This window comes from Silurus meridionalis, chromosome 24 (genome assembly GCF_014805685.1).
Source record: "Silurus meridionalis isolate SWU-2019-XX chromosome 24, ASM1480568v1, whole genome shotgun sequence".
In the NCBI taxonomy this organism is placed as follows: domain Eukaryota; kingdom Metazoa; phylum Chordata; class Actinopteri; order Siluriformes; family Siluridae; genus Silurus; species Silurus meridionalis.
This window is the reverse complement of record NC_060907.1, coordinates 21,018,007-21,033,211: the sequence shown is the minus strand read 5'-3', so window position 1 is coordinate 21,033,211 and position 15,205 is coordinate 21,018,007. Positions and strand designations below refer to the sequence as shown.

At 40.6% G+C, this 15,205-nt stretch overlaps 2 protein-coding genes across 3 annotated transcripts in view; both read right to left on the bottom strand.

Annotated features, from left to right (window-relative positions):
* Positions 1–1,924: 1,924 nt before the first annotated feature.
* Positions 1,925–10,886, bottom strand: si:dkeyp-75b4.8 (lipopolysaccharide-induced tumor necrosis factor-alpha factor homolog). 2 transcript variants are annotated; one of them, XM_046837150.1, is made up of 5 exons: positions 10,551–10,755; positions 9,634–9,760; positions 8,589–8,702; positions 6,440–6,623; positions 1,925–2,888 (listed from the first exon to the last, which is right to left on the bottom strand). In XM_046837150.1, the coding sequence occupies exons 2-5, from the start codon at positions 9,752–9,754 to the stop codon at positions 2,783–2,785; spliced, it is 525 nt and encodes a 174-aa protein (XP_046693106.1). In that variant the 5' UTR covers positions 9,755–9,760; positions 10,551–10,755; the 3' UTR covers positions 1,925–2,782. The 2 variants fall into 2 exon arrangements, with proteins under 2 accessions (XP_046693106.1, XP_046693107.1); XM_046837151.1 differs by lacking the exon at positions 9,634–9,760 and having other exon boundaries at positions 10,551–10,886.
* Positions 10,887–12,120: 1,234 nt separating this feature from the next.
* pdia2 (protein disulfide isomerase family A, member 2) overlaps positions 12,121–15,205 on the bottom strand; it is a 7,925-nt gene continuing 4,840 nt past the window's right edge. Inside the window, exons 5-11 of the mRNA XM_046837145.1 lie at positions 15,125–15,205; positions 14,918–15,043; positions 14,616–14,810; positions 13,328–13,448; positions 13,029–13,210; positions 12,792–12,926; positions 12,121–12,607 (exon numbers count right to left, since the gene is read on the bottom strand). The exon at positions 15,125–15,205 is cut by the window's right edge and continues 36 nt beyond it. Coding sequence (XP_046693101.1) covers positions 12,539–12,607; positions 12,792–12,926; positions 13,029–13,210; positions 13,328–13,448; positions 14,616–14,810; positions 14,918–15,043; positions 15,125–15,205 — 909 coding nt within the window. The 3' untranslated portion in view covers positions 12,121–12,538. The remainder of the gene's footprint in view (positions 12,608–12,791; positions 12,927–13,028; positions 13,211–13,327; positions 13,449–14,615; positions 14,811–14,917; positions 15,044–15,124) is intronic.

Here is a 15,205-nt window from a genome sequence, read left to right as displayed (position 1 = left end):
TTACAACATGGTATTAACAAACAGTTTCCTACGAAGTGTCAGAAATCAAACTTGATTGAGTCTGTGGGCCATAAAAATCTAAATGTAACATAAATAAATGAATAGAAAGCATGACTCTGTAACCTGTATAATGTAGATTAATTTTTTTATTTGTATTTCAGTTAAACTTATAATACAACAAAAAACAATCTAATTTATTGTACAATAGAGTTTTAGGGCTTTCTACAGCTATTCAGTGCCTCTAATGACAGACATGAAACTGGTTCTTATTTATCAATATATATCAATATATATCAATATATATCAATATATATATATATATATATATATATATATATATATATATTTTTTTTTTTTTTTTTTTCTACTCTACCCATAAATTCTGTGGCATTGCAGCCAAATCAAAGGTTTTCACTGATCAACTTTTGCCCACAGATCCTAGTTTGGGCATCTCAAGTCAAGTCAAGTCAAGTTTATTTCTATAGCGCTTTTCCCAGCAGACATTGTCTCAAAGCAGCTTTACAGAAATCAACAGTCAAAGTGAATGGTGTGTGTTTATCCCTGATGAGCAAGCTTTAATACAAAAAGAGTAATTCACTGTGCTTCACAAGACGTTAAGACTGTAACAGAATAAATCTAACGAAGAAAAGGGCAGGACATGAAGGGAGAGGTGTCTCTGTAATCTCAGTTTTGAGTAATTATTTGCATCTCTGTAGATTACAGGTCCTAATATTCTCCTGGTGAAATCTGCACTTTTCATGATTTACAGTCCACAAATCAAATCCACTGTTTGCCATTACAAAAGAGCCTTTAATGTCAGGCAGGAGAGCAAACACATGGTCAATGCTATCATTATTATATAACACTGAATGTAAGGAAGTCCCTTAAGAACTGATGCCAGAAGATGCAGATGCAGAATAAATGGCAGGTTGCATTCACTAACTTCCCAGTGATCTCTTTCCTCTTTCTGGGCATTCATCCTAATGCCATCTGGATAGGGTTCTTTTCAGTTGAAGACCACTTGTTGCAGCTGAGGATGTTCTCTACATAAACAATATAAAGATCCATGATGTTGCTATGCTCTCATTAGGGGGCGCCACAGCGGATCATCCGTCTCCACACCCCTCTGTCCTCTACATCTGTCTCTTTCACACCAACTACCTGCATGTCTTCTCTCACCACATCCATAAACCTCCTCCTTGGTCTTCCTCTTTTCCTCCTTCCTGGTGTCTCCATCCTCAGCATTCTCCTACTGATATACCCCATGTTCCTCCTCTGCACATGTCCAAACCATCTCAATCTCACCTCCCTCACCTTGTCTCCAAAACATCCTACATGCGCTGTCCCTCTAATAAACTCATTTCTAATCCTGTCCATCATCGTACACTTATCGTATTGAACTCGTGTTTTTCGGATCTAAAAATCCAAAGGTTTTCTAACTTATAGCAATAGAGGTGGGTTTTTTCCAGAACGAGTTATGTTTTACTGTGTATGTCATTTCTATACAAATGTCTTCAGAACTTGGGGGACGGTGACCTTTAGTGGTGTTTACTGAATTGTTCCTAATGAATTGGTTCTCTAAAAAAACTCTAATAATCACCAGTTGGGGTCGCTGCTCTGTTTTAGACATTATACAGTGAGTCATTGGTTTTATAACATAACTGCATGTTGTTTTAGCATTAGCATAAATCATGTTTAATGAAATGATGTGTATTTACTAATCCTACACTTTTAAGCTAAATTTATTTAAGAGCAAAATACAGTAAATAAAATGATAATAAAAATAAAACTTTAATGCACTCTCTGTGTATCAGCATTTACTCAAGTAATAACACAGATACCCAAATATTGAGCACAAACACGCACACACACACACGTGCACGCACACACACACACACACACACACACACACACACACACACACTCAGGTTTTATACAACTTTTATTCAGTAAAACAGTGTAAATCGACACGGTGTGACGTCTACAGTAAATGTACAGGTTGGTGTGTGTGAGTTTCAGTATGAAGTTTATATACACAATGTTTCAGACACAAGTCACTGTACAGTGGAGAAACGTGTGTTATTATTAATACAGTGTATTCACATCGGTCCATCACTCTGCAATCAGAACATTTCATTCTCCTTCTTAATACACATACAATCATTTAAATCACATTTATATCACCGTTATTTCCAGGTGATTGTTTGTTTTTGAGGTTTAAAGCGAATCCAGAATGATTATTGATTCTGTTCTTCTGTTCCAGTAAAATTACACGTTATAATTTTATAGTTTCCTCTGGACCTCAGCAGGCGATTACAAATGTGCACTTTCCAGACAGTGGGAGTCTGAAACCCCTGAAAATATCAATTTAGAATTAGAATTAGAAATATAAAATTAAAGTTCCTACTGTTTATTTATGGCTGATTAATGAAACACACACACACACACACACACACACACAGTGCACACAATATCCAGCTAGCTACACTCTTCTGTAGTTTTGAGATGTAAGGTTCTGGAGGTTCTTCAGATTTCAGAAGATGTCACATCTGTTTGGTGGTTAATGATTCAGGCTTCAGCAGTCTTCATCCATACAACCTGTACAAGTGTCTCACCTTCACCAGTGGAATGTTCCAGATCATGATGTTAGTCATAATGATGATATTTTTGTAGGTTATTCCAGCAGAAATTAGACCATGCTTTAATACACAATGTGTGTGTGTGTGTGTGTGTGTGTGTGTGTGTGTGTGTGTGTGTGTGTGTATGTGTGTGTGTGTTTGTTTTAGCGAATATATACGCCTAAGTAATTTTTACAGGCAGGACATGAGTGATAAGCATCCTGGAATTCTTTCAGACAGCAGGGGATTAAACAAAATCCACAGACGAGCCTGAAACAGACAGAAGATGTGGATCAGTGTTTCAGTGTTGTGTTGTGTTGGTAGTGTATGTGGTTAGTGTTATGTGGTTAGTGTTGTGTGTGGTTAGTGTGATGTTGTGTGATCAATATTGTGTTGTGTGGTTAGTGTTGTGTTGTGTGGTTAGTGTTGTGGTGTGTGGTTAGTGTTGTGTGGTTAGTGTTGTGTTGTGTGGTTAGTCTGGTCTTGTGTGGTTACGTGATGTTGTGTAGTTAGTGTTGTGTTGTGTGGTTAGTGTTGTGTTGTGGTTAGTGTTGTGGTGTGTGGTTAGTTTTGTTTTGTGTGGTTAGTCTGGTCTTGTGTGGTTACGTGATGTTGTGCGGTTAGTCTGGTCTTGTGTGGTTAGTGTTGTGGTGTGTGGTTAGTGTTGTGTTGTGGTTAGTCTGGTCTTGTGTGGTTAGTGTTGTGTTGTGTGGTTAGTGTGATGTTGTGTGGTTAGTGTTGTGTGGTTAGCGTTGTGTTGTGTGGTTAGTCTGGTCTTGTGTGGTTAGTGTGATGTTGTGTGGTTAGTATTGTGTTGTGTGGTTAGTGTTGTGTTGTGGTTAGTCTGGTCTTGTGCGGTTAGTGTTGTGTTGTGTGGTTAGTCTGGTCTTGTGCGGTTAGTGTGTTGTGTGGTTAGTGTTGTGTTGTGTGGTTAGTGTTGTGTTGTGTGGTTAGTCTGGTCTTGTGTGGTTAGTGTGATGTTGTGTGTTAGTGTTGTGTTGTGGTTAGTGTTGTGTTGTGGTTAGTCTGGTCTTGTGTGGTTAGTGTGATGTTGTGTGGTTAGCATGATGTTGTGGTTAGTATTGGGTTTGGTTGTTTAGTGTTGTGTTGTGTGGTTAGTCTGGTCTTGTGTGGTTAGTGTGATGTTGTGTGGTTAGTGTTGTGTTGTGTGGTTAGTCTGGTCTTGTGTGGTTAGCATGATGTTTTGTGGTTAGTATTGTGTTGTGGTTAGTGTTGTGTTGTGTTGTGTGGTTAGTGTTGTGTTGTGTGGTTAGTCTGGTCTTGTGCGGTTAGTGTGTTGTGTGGTTAGTGTTGTGTTATGTGGTTAGTCTGGTCTTGTGTGGTTAGTGTGATGTTGTGTGGTTAGTGTTGTGTGGTTAGTCTGTTCTTGTGTGGTTAGCATGATGTTGTGTGGTTAGTATTGTGTTGTGTGGTTAGTGTTGTGTTGTGTGGTTAGTGTTGTGTTGTGTGGTTAGTCTGGTCTTGTGTGGTTACGTGATGTTGTGTAGTTAGTGTTGTGTTGTGTTAGTGTTGTGTTGTGTGGTTAGTGTGTTGTGTGGTTAGTATTGTGTTGTGTGGTTAGTCTGGTCTTGTGGTTACGTGATGTTGTGTGGTTAGTGTTGTGTTGTGTGGTTAGTGTTGTGTTGTGCGGTTAGTCTGGTCTCGTGTGGTTAGTGTTGTGGTGTGTGGTTAGTGTTGTGTTGTGTGTTAGTCTGGTCTTGTGTGGTTAGTGTTGTGTTCTGTGGTTAGTGTGATGTTGTGTGGTTAGTGTTGTGTGGTTAGTGTTGTGTGTGTGGTTAGTCTGGTCTTGTGTGGTTAGTGTGATGTTGTGGTTAGTGTTGTGTGTGGTTAGTGTTGTGTTGTGTGGTTAGTCTGGTCTTGTGCGGTTAGTGTTGTGTTGTGTGGTTAGTCTGGTCTGTGTGGTTAGTGTGTTGTGTGGTTAGTGTTGTGTTGTGTGGTTAGTGTTGTGTTGTGTGGTTAGTCTGGTCTTGTGGTTAGTGTGATGTTGTGTGGTTAGTGTTGTGTGGTTAGTCTGGTCTTGTGTGGTTAGTGTGATGTTGTGTGGTTAGCATGATGTGTGGTTAGTATTGGGTTTGGTTGTTTAGTGTTGTGTTGTGTGGTTAGTTTTGTGTTGTTTGGTTAGTGTTGTGTTGTGTGGTTAGTCTGGTCTTGTCGGCTAGTGTGATGTGTGGTTAGTGTTGTGTTGTGTGGTTAGTCTGGTCTTGTGTGGTTAGTGTGATGTTGTGTGGTTAGCGTTGTGTTGTGTGGTTAGTCTGGTCTGGTGCGGTTAGTGTGATGTGGTTAGTGTTGTGTTGTGTCGTTAGTGTTGTGTTGTGGTTAGTCTGGTCTTGTGCGGTTAGTGTGATGTTGTGTGGTTAGTGTTGTGTTGTGTGGTTAGTCTGGTCTTGTGCGGTTAGTGTGATGTTGTGTGGTTAGCGTTGTGTTGTGTGGTTAGTGTTGTGTTGTGTGGTTAGTCTGGTCTTGTGTGGTTAGTGTGATGTTGTGTGGTTAGCGTTGTGTTGTGTGGTTAGTCTGGTCTTGTGCGTTAGTGTGATGTGTGGTTAGTGTTGTGTTGTGTGGTTAGTCTGGTCTTGTGCGGCTAGTGTGATGTGGTTAGTGTTGTGTTGTGTGGTTAGTCTGGTCTTGTGTGGTTAGTGTGATGTTGTGTGGTTAGCGTTGTGTTGTGTGGTTAGTCTGGTCTGGTGCGGTTAGTGTGATGTGTGGTTAGTGCTTGTGTTGTGTCGTTAGTGTTGTGTTGTGTGGTTAGTCTGGTCTTGTGCGGTTAGTGTGATGTTGTGTGGTTAGTGTTGTGTTGTGTTGTGGTTAGTCTGGTCTTGTGCGGTTAGTGTGATGTTGTGTGGTTAGCGTTGTGTTGTGTGGTTAGTGTTGTGTTGTGGTTAGTCTGGTCTTGTGGTTAGTGTGATGTTGTGTGGTTAGCATGATGTTGTGTGGTTAGTATTGGGTTTGGTTGTTTAGTGTTGTGTTGTGTGGTTAGTTTTGTGTTGTTTGGTTAGTGTTGTGTTGTGTGGTTAGTCTGGTCTTGCGGCTAGTGTGATGTGTGGTTAGTGTTGTGTTGTGGTTAGTCTGGTCTTGTGTGGTTAGTGTGATGTTGTGTGGTTAGCGTTGTGTTGTGTGGTTAGTCTGGTCTTGTGCGGTTAGTGTGATGTGTGGTTAGTGTTGTGTTGTGTCGTTAGTGTTGTGTTGTGTGGTTAGTCTGGTCTTGTGCGGTTAGTGTGATGTTGTGTGGTTAGTGTTGTGTTGTGTGGTTAGTCTGGTCTTGTGCGGTTAGTGTGATGTTGTGTGGTTAGCGTTGTGTTGTGTGGTTAGTGTTGTGTTGTGTGGTTAGTCTGGTCTTGTGTGGTTAGTGTGATGTTGTGTGGTTAGCGTTGTGTTGTGTGGTTAGTCTGGTCTGGTGCGGTTAGTGTGATGTGTGGTTAGTGTTGTGTTGTGTGGTTAGTCTGGTCTTGTGCGGCTAGTGTGATGTGGTTAGTGTTGTGTTGTGTGGTTAGTCTGGTCTTGTGTGGTTAGTGTGATGTTGTGTGGTTAGCGTTGTGTTGTGTGGTTAGTCTGGTCTGGTGCGGTTAGTGTGATGTGTGGTTAGTGCTTGTGTTGTGTCGTTAGTGTTGTGTTGTGTGGTTAGTCTGGTCTTGTGCGGTTAGTGTGATGTTGTGTGGTTAGTGTTGTGTTGTGTGGTTAGTCTGGTCTTGTGCGGTTAGTGTGATGTTGTGTGGTTAGTGTTGTGTTGTGTGGTTAGTCTGGTCTTGTGTGGTTAGTGTGATGTGTGGTTAGTGTTGTGTTGATTGTGTGATGTTGTGTTTTACCCCACGACTGTAAGCAGGCAGCACGTGGCCCATGCTGTGCCTCCTGGTCTGTAACGCACACTGGTGGTAATTTGGTGCTGGCAGTGAGGGCAGGTGGTGACAGTGGGGGCAGGACCCAGACTTCCACCCTGCTGCTGCTGCTGCTGCCACTGAGGGAGCTGATGGTGTGAAGGCTGAACAAACACTGAGAACAACACAAACACAATCCTAATACACAACAAATAATTTGTCCAACAGAGCTGAGGGGTGTTGTGTATAGAATTCGAGTTATATTTATATTGAGTTTGTATTCTTGCGTACCAGTGTAGATTTATTCACTACTAGAGATTTAAAGCACGTTTGTATGTCGCTCTGGATAAGGGCGTCTGCTAAATGCCGCAAATGTAAATGTAAATGTGTATAGTTGTGTAGAGTTGTGAGAGTCGTGTGAAGTTTTCTACAATTGTGTGGTGTTGTGTAGTCTTGTGTAGAGTGGTGTAGAGTTGTGTATAGTTGTTAGTTGTGTACAGTAGTGAGAGTTATGTAGAGTTGTGTAGATGTGTGTATAGTGTGTAGTGTTGTGAACAGTTGTGTATAGTTGTAAGTTGTGTAGAGTTGCATAAAGATGTATAGAGTTGTTAAGAGTTGTGTACAGTATTGAGAGGTATGTAGAATTGTGTGGTGTTGTGCAGAGTGGTGTACAATTGTTTACAATTGTTTATAATTGAGTTGTGTAGAGATGTTTACAATTTTGTAGAGTTGTTTATATGTATGTAGAGTTGTATATTCTCTGACCTGTGTGTGTGGGCCGTGTGGAGTTGTGTGGAGTAGTGTAGGGTTGTGTAGAGTTGTATATTTTCTGACCTGTGTGTGTGGAGTTGTGTAGGGTTGTGTAGAGTTGTATATTTTCTGACCTGTGTGTGGGACGTGTGGAGTTGTGTGGAGTTGTGTAGGGTTGTGTAGAGTTGTATATTTTCTGACCTTTGTGTGTGGGCCGTGTGGAGTTGTGTGGAGTTGTGTAGGGTTGTGTAGAGTTGTATATTTTCTGACCTGTGTGTGTGGGCCGTATGGAGTTGTGTGGAGTTGTGTAGGGCTGTGTAGAGTTGTATATTTTCTGACCTGTGTGTGTGGGCCGTGTGGAGTTGTGTTGAGTTGTGTAGGGCTGTGTAGAGTTGTATATTTTCTGACCTGTGTGTGGGCCGTGTGGAGTTGTGTAGGGTTGTGAAGAGTTGTATATTCTCTGACCTGTGTGTGGGCCGTGTGGACTTGTGTGGAGTTGTAGGGCTGTGTAGAGTTGTATATTTTCTGACCTGTGTGTGTGGGCCGTGTGGAGTTGTGTTGAGTTGTGTAGGGTTGTGTAGAGTTGTATATTTTCTGACCTGTGTGTGTGGGCCGTGTGGAGTTGTGTTGAGTTGTGTAGGGTTGTGTAGAGTTGTATATTTTCTGACCTGTGTGTGTGGGCCATGTGGAGTTGTGTGGAGTAGTGTAGGGTTGTGTAGAGTTGTATATTTTCTGACCTGTGTGTGTGTGGAGTTGTGTAGGGTTGTGTAGAGTTGTATATTTTCTGACCTGTGTGTGTGGGACGTGTGGAGTTGTGTGGAGTTGTGTAGGGCTGTGTAGAGTTGTATATTCTCTGACCTGTGTGTGTGGGCCGTGTGGAGTTGTGTGGAGTTGTGTAGGGCTGTGTAGAGTTGTATATTTTCTGACCTGTGTGTGTGGGCCATGTGGAGTTGTGTGAGTTGTGTAGGGCTATGTAGAGTTGTATATTCTCTGACCTGTGTGTCTGCCGTGTGGAGTTGTGTAGGGTTGTGTAGAGTTGTATATTCTCTGACCTGTGTGTGTGTGGGCCGTGTGGAGTTGTGTAGGGTTGTGTAGAGTTGTATATTCTCTGACCTGTGTGTGTGTGGGCCGTGTGGAGTTGTGTGGAGTTGTGTGAGTTGTGTAGGGTTGTAGAGTTGTATATTTTCTGACCTGTGTGTGTGGGCCATGTGGAGTTGTGTGGAGTTGTGTAGGGCTGTGTAGAGTTGTATATTCTCTGACCTGTGTGTGTGTGGGCCGTGTGGAGTTGTGTGGAGTTGTGTAGGGCTATGTAGAGTTGTATATTCTCTGACCTGTGTGTGTCGGCCGTGTGGAGTTGTGTAGGGTTGTGTAGAGTTGTATATTTTCTGACCTGTGTGTGTAGGCCGTGTGGAGTTGTGTGGAGTTGTGTAGGGTTGTGTAGTCTCTGTAGGAATGCTGAGGATTGGATAAGGAGACACAGTGGTGTTCACAGGCAGAACTCCGACTGTAACAACATCCAATAATCACAGTTACATCCAGAACGCTGCCTTCTGATTGGTCAGAAAATGTTGATTAGTTTTCTACAACAACTTTTAGAATAATTGTTATACGTTATTGTTTCTATGACAACAGCTGATTAACAGATACTCTATTTAATCAGTTAAAAAAACTATACAATATTTAAAATACATTGGTGTAAAAGTATGTGCACCTGTACTGGGTCATGTGACTGTTCAGAGTTATTGAATATCATTATCATCATCAGTGAAATAAATCTCATCAACCACAAATAAAGTTCATCTGTTCCTACAGAATCTCCTCCACAACTTCTTCAGTTGTTCTGACTGCTGAAGCCATGTTCCTCAAAGAACTTCCAGGATTATTACAGCCAAAGAGAGTTGTTTCTCATTTTTTTATTCATCTGATCAGGTATGTTGTTCCAGAGGAGTTTCGGAATGATCTGACTGTTTTTCTGCAGCATTCAGGTATCTTTAGCGTGTGTAGTGACGTGTCCAAGCAAGATTAATGATGTGACAGTGAGCGTTCCACCTTCCATCATCACAACTACTGTACTGAAACGGAAGCTTGAGGAAGCTTAAATTGTTATGAATGTCACCTCTGAGAACTTTATGAAGCTCCTTCACCACAATGTACAAAGTCTTTCCCAACAAATCTCTGTGAATAAAGTGTCTGGATTTTCCTGTGAATTGATTTATTATGAATTTGAACTTTTTACTTAATATTTGTCAAAAAGGGGATTTTGTGTGCTGAGAAGTTTAAAAAGTAGCTGAAGAACTGGAATGATGGAGTTGAGTACGAGGAACTGGAGGTCTCAGGAATCGCATAAGACCTCGAGTGAATATAATACAGAGACCAGCTCATGTTCACCTGTGAGAGCAGAGAAACATCACTGATCTGCAGGAGGACTCACTCACCTGCTTCACCATACGTAGGAGGTGGAGATGAAGGTTGTGGATTCTGAACCGCTTCAGAATACGAGGGAAGTGGAGGCGTGAAAACGACTGCAGAATCAGAAGTGGCTCCAGGAAAATCCATTTACTTCTGAAAAGGAAGAAGATTTGACACGCCAGCTGTTAATTTACCGTCATCAGTTTAATAAAGTGCAGCATCAAATCTCATAAATCTGAACACTGGAGTTCAACAGAAGATCCTCTGTTTACTGATGATTCAGGATGAAGAAAAGATTCACTTGTCTGATGTGATGATAATCAGCAAGAAGCTGAAAAACAATCATGTGAACAGCTGGATCTTTAGCCACGCCCACAAAACACTGTAAATAGTCAAAAGAGACGAAGCTGAAAGAAACTCCTCCTCCTTTTATCAGGCGCCAATACTTTATAGAACAGCGATTTATTATTCGCTTCTTGTTAATTAAAACAATTAATCAAAAAGTTATGATGTGACATCAGAGAAGTGGGTGTGGCCAACGGCACACAATGTTCCTGGCAGTGAAACAGTGAACAGGAAGTCCTGCAGATGCGTCAGTGACGAAGGTGATGTCATGCCTCATTCCTTGCCCCAGAATGATGTACGCATTTTTCGTTAAAACATGAAGCGTATCGATGTCCCTCGAGATCCTCTGATTCAGGGCGTGAGGAGACCATGTCGGCCCATGGAGGTGTTTTCAGGTTCTGAAATGATCTCCTATAAAGTCCACATGGTGAAGCAGACCTGTGTTGGGTGACTGATGTTAAGAGTCAGAGCTCTTCAGCATTCTGATCTCTAGGACTCAGTGAAGGAGAAACACCAAATCCCCAGTCAAGAAGATCCACAGTTAATCCCTAAACATCTCCCCTGATGAGTGTGTTGTGTGTATTGATGTAGGACTCACCACACTGCTCTCTTGTCTTCTTTAGTCGTGTTTCATCTGTCCAGCGTCTCATTCCTCCTCTGTGATTAGACTTTGATCTCGAGCTCCCATGTTGATGCTTTCTCCTGTGTGTGTGTGTGTGTGTGTGTGTGTGTGTTTATTTCCAGAGTGTCTGTGTAGAATGTGTTCTTTGGTGTTAAAGATAATTACTGACCAAACCAGTTCACCTTTCTGACATCACATTCCACTCTGTGTGTGTGTGTGTGTGTGTGTGTGTGTGTGTGTGTGTGTGTGTGAGTATAATCTTACCAGTTCTTTTTCAGGTTATCGAGGCTGTATATTTTCTATAATCTGAGTATACACACACACACACACACACACACACACAGACACACACACACACACACACACACACACACACACACACACACACTGTGATGAGATTTGACTCATCTCCTACATTCTCACCTCTAACACACTGCAGTCTCACTTCCCCTTTAATCACTTTTCACACCTGCTGTTTAGGTATGTACACAGGTGAATAGTTTCTGTGTCTGAACATCACACACACACACACACACACACACACACACACACACACACAGCTCATTAACCATAGTATCAGTGCAGATGGACAACTCGTGATGAGAAAATGATGACCATCCCACCCCATGATGAACTTCACATCAGATCTCGTGACTGTTATAATGAGCTCCACTCTTCTGGTGGGTTTTACTGGTTAAAGCTGAGATTAGAGATCATTCAGCTCTAGAGGCATTGATAAGATCTGGGGAGGTTTTGGGGTGGAACATATGAACCCAGATGAGGATGAGCTTCTCTTTTGTTTCTGGTTTCTCTCATGGTTTCTTCCTCATGCCATCTACAGGAGTTTTCCTTCACACGGTGGGCTCAGTATTGTTCATCAGGGACACATCAGTTTAAAGCTCCGAGAACTTTGTTCTATTATTACATTCTGCTGCTTTAGGACAATGTGCTTTATTAAAAGTGCTGTAGAAATTAAATTGAATTGAATTTGGAACATCTGATATTTAAGAAACTGGATCAAATTCTCACTATTTAACGTGTGTTAGTTTCTAAACTCTGAGAGACGCTGGTGAGGCCACGCTTCAGATCTGATTAGTCCAGGGATCTTCATCACCTCCAGGCTGATGGAACTCTGAATGTTGATGTGATAAAAGCTTTGTGAATGGAAAGTCTAGACTTGTTATAATCAGTGGTGGATGAAGGACACAATCTGTGTATTTGCGTAAAAGTAGAGATGCAGTAAAATGTGACTCCAGTAAAGTCAAAGTGTCTCTTTAAACTTTCACTTAAAAGTACAAAAGTTTTTACCTTCAAATGTACTTCAGTATCACAAGTGCTGATTTATTATAACTATTATTATTTTTATCACAAGATTCTTCACTTAATCACCTCAGTTTCTGTGTAAAGACTCGAATGTGACTCTCAGCACACTGATCTATTAATAGAATGATATTAATGACTCAAACACTTACAATTACAATTATCATGACCACAAAACCTTCTTTTCATCTACTGCTATAAACTCATGTGAATAAGTGTGTTGTGGTGAGTTCGAATCATTTATTCTTTTTTAAATGTACATCACTGATTAGAACTGGAATCTGCGAACAAAGAATTTCACTCTGCTATAAAGTACAAGTATAAAACACCTCTGATCAGAAGGTTGTGAGTTCAAATCCCAGCACCTCCATGCTGCCACTCAAATGCTCAGGTGTATGAATGAGATTATAGTAAGTCCCTCTGGAGAGAAACATCTGCTGAATGCCCTGAATGTAGAAGTAAATGTAGGTAGAACAATTCAGCATCAGTTCAAGCTTTTTATAGAGTGTGTTGAAGTGAGCACATGACGTTTATTCTGTTTATTCTGTTATTTTTACACGATTGGTGTATTGGTGAGTCAGAGGGACTGAAATGTGTGTGAATGGAACATCTCAGCGTCGATCTGTGTGTTGTGTGAGATGTTATCAGAGCTCATCTCTGCTGCTGGAGCTGTTAGACGATCTGTCTGATTCTTCTGTGGATTCACCTGAGACCTGAATGTAATCAGAAAGAGAAAGAAGCAGGTTTAAGCAGAAAAGTGTGCAGTTTTGAACTGATCTCTAAAGATACTGTTCAGAGCTCTTCAGGAGACCATACAAGTATCTAAAGTATTTAAACATTTATATTCATTCAGTTCTTTTTACGCCAATCATTCTGTATGTGCTTAAACCAAACCACCTCATCTTTATGTTCCTGCTCTTCATCCTCATCATCATCATCATCATCACCACCTTCTTCTTCTGGCATTACACCACCATTATCCAGGAATTTAACAAATGTTTCCAGATCCCTCTTTCCGTTATAATCAATCACCTGAAAAACAGAAGGTGGACATAATAACCAGATATAATGAGGGAGAGATACAGAAGAGAAGATCTCAGTGTAGGTGCAGAGTTTGTAGGTAAGACTGCAGACCTTCCTCTCGGTTCCTGCTGGAAAGTATTTGAGGGTGGGATATCCCTCCACCGTCACCTCCTCCACATCATTCGCTGTAGCATCCATCTTAGCTATGATGATGTTCTCATGGTCCTTGTACTTTTCACCCAACTTTTCCCACTCAGGTGCAAGTTCCTTACAGTGACCACACCAAGGGGCATCTGGGAGATATCACATGATATCACACACACACACACACACACACACACACACACGTACATATACCATGTACACACAGTTGGCATTTAAAGAATTCCAGACTGAGGATTCCAGCTTACAGAACTCCACAAAGATGTTCTTGGTCTCATCGAAGACGACGTGTTTGAAGTTCTTTCCCACCAGGACTTTGACAGGATTCTTGTCCCAGTCCTCAGGGATGTCTTCACTCTTCAAATGAGGCTGCAGTTTAATAAAATATATCACTCTTTGAGACGACTCGTAATTCTAAATCATATTAAAGAATCATTCTAAATGAACAAATCACTCTGAGATGACTCGTTTAAAATGAACGAATCACTATTTAAAACGACTCATTTCAAATGAACAAATCACTATGAAACGATTCGTTCAAAATCAACGAAACACTTTGAAAAGACTCGTTGAAAGTGAATGAATCACTCTTTAAGATGACTAATTTTTCTAAATGACATTAAAGAATCGTTATAAATTATTTTCTCTTTGAATCGTTATAAATGAATTAATCACTCTAAGATGACGCATTCTTATGAGTCACATTAAAGAATCATTCAAAATTATATTAAATAATTGTTATAAATGAACGAATCACTTGGAAACGACTCGTTTAAAATGACTGAATCACTATCAAACGATTCTTATTAAATGATCGAATCACTCTTCAAGATGAATCGTTATAAATAAATAAATCACTCTAAGATGATTCATTCTTTTGAGTCACATTAAAGTATCATTTTAAATTACATTTTATAAATTAAGAAACCACTTTGAAATGACTCGAATCACTCTAAGATGACTCATTCTTTTAAAATACATTAAAGAATCATTGCAAAGAATCTAATATAATTAATCACTTTAAAACGACTTGTTTAAAAAGAACAAATCACTCTTTAAGTTATTCGTTCTATTCTTCATTCAATTTTTTTCTAATCTTGTAAATTACTTGAAAGAATCGTTCAAAATGAACGAGTCACTTTGAAACAACTGATTCTTCTAAATTACATTAAAGAATCGTTCTAAATGAACGAATCACTCTCTGAGACGACTCGTTCTTCTGAGTCACATTAATGACTCTAATGACTCACTTTGCGACGACTAGTTTTTCCGAGTCACATTAAATAATCGCATTAAATGAATGAATCGTTCATGAACAACCATCACTACACATCATTTAGTTTGATACTCATTTCCAGGTCGTGGGGTATAAAGGATACACAGAGCCGTGTATTTGCCATGTCTGCCCTTCTGGACTTAGTACTAACTCTGGATTTCTGGATTATTCACCTTGTTTTTCTGGCCATGATTTAATCGTCTCCAGATCACCATTTTCATTTTTATTTGATCAAAACAATAAAGAAGTAGATGAAGAACCTTGATTTTTCCATCCAGTATGTCCTGACAGAAGGTTTTCAGCGTGTCCTTGTTGATGGTTGTTTCTGCCATGGAGAACTTCTTCAGTGTGTCAGTGTTGATTAATCGCAGGATCGGGGCTTCACTTGCAGACAGACCAAAATAATTTAGCACGTGGGACACATCTGTGGTGATGTCTATCGTGACGAACAGGATCTAAAACCACACATCAGGAACAAGCGCAGGGTTTATTGATCACATTCCACTCAATCATCTGCACACTATAACGCATTATAACGACAGAACACAACACAGAAACTCGCTTTCTCTTTAAAGTCTCTGGCTGCGGCTCTGTAGTGGTCCAGGAGAGCGCTGTGGGTCTCGATGCTGGTGTTGAGGAACAGAAGAAGATGGTTGTGGACTTTATTGGAAAAAATCTTATCTCCGTTCTGTAAATGCAGAACAGAAGGAAAATGTTACGCAGAGCAGCAGGTGTTTACTGAGTTTCATTTCATTGGTTCATGAATGACCTCTTCATTAAACTCAATAACAAGCTCGAGGCTGTTGCTCTGGATGAAGGAGACAAGCTCATCCTTGTCCAGATTGTCCTC

Coding starts and splice junctions, on each gene's coding strand:
- si:dkeyp-75b4.8 (XM_046837150.1), bottom strand. CDS start 9,754: ATGGATTTTCCTGGAGCCACTTCTGATTCTGCAGTCGTTTTCACGCCT. Junction 8,703..9,633: donor TCCTACGTATGGTGAAGCAG/GTGAGTGAGTCC, acceptor ATGTTGTTACAG/TCGGAGTTCTGCCTGTGAAC. Junction 6,624..8,588: donor CACACGGCCTACACACACAG/GTCAGAAAATAT, acceptor TGTTGTTCTCAG/TGTTTGTTCAGCCTTCACAC.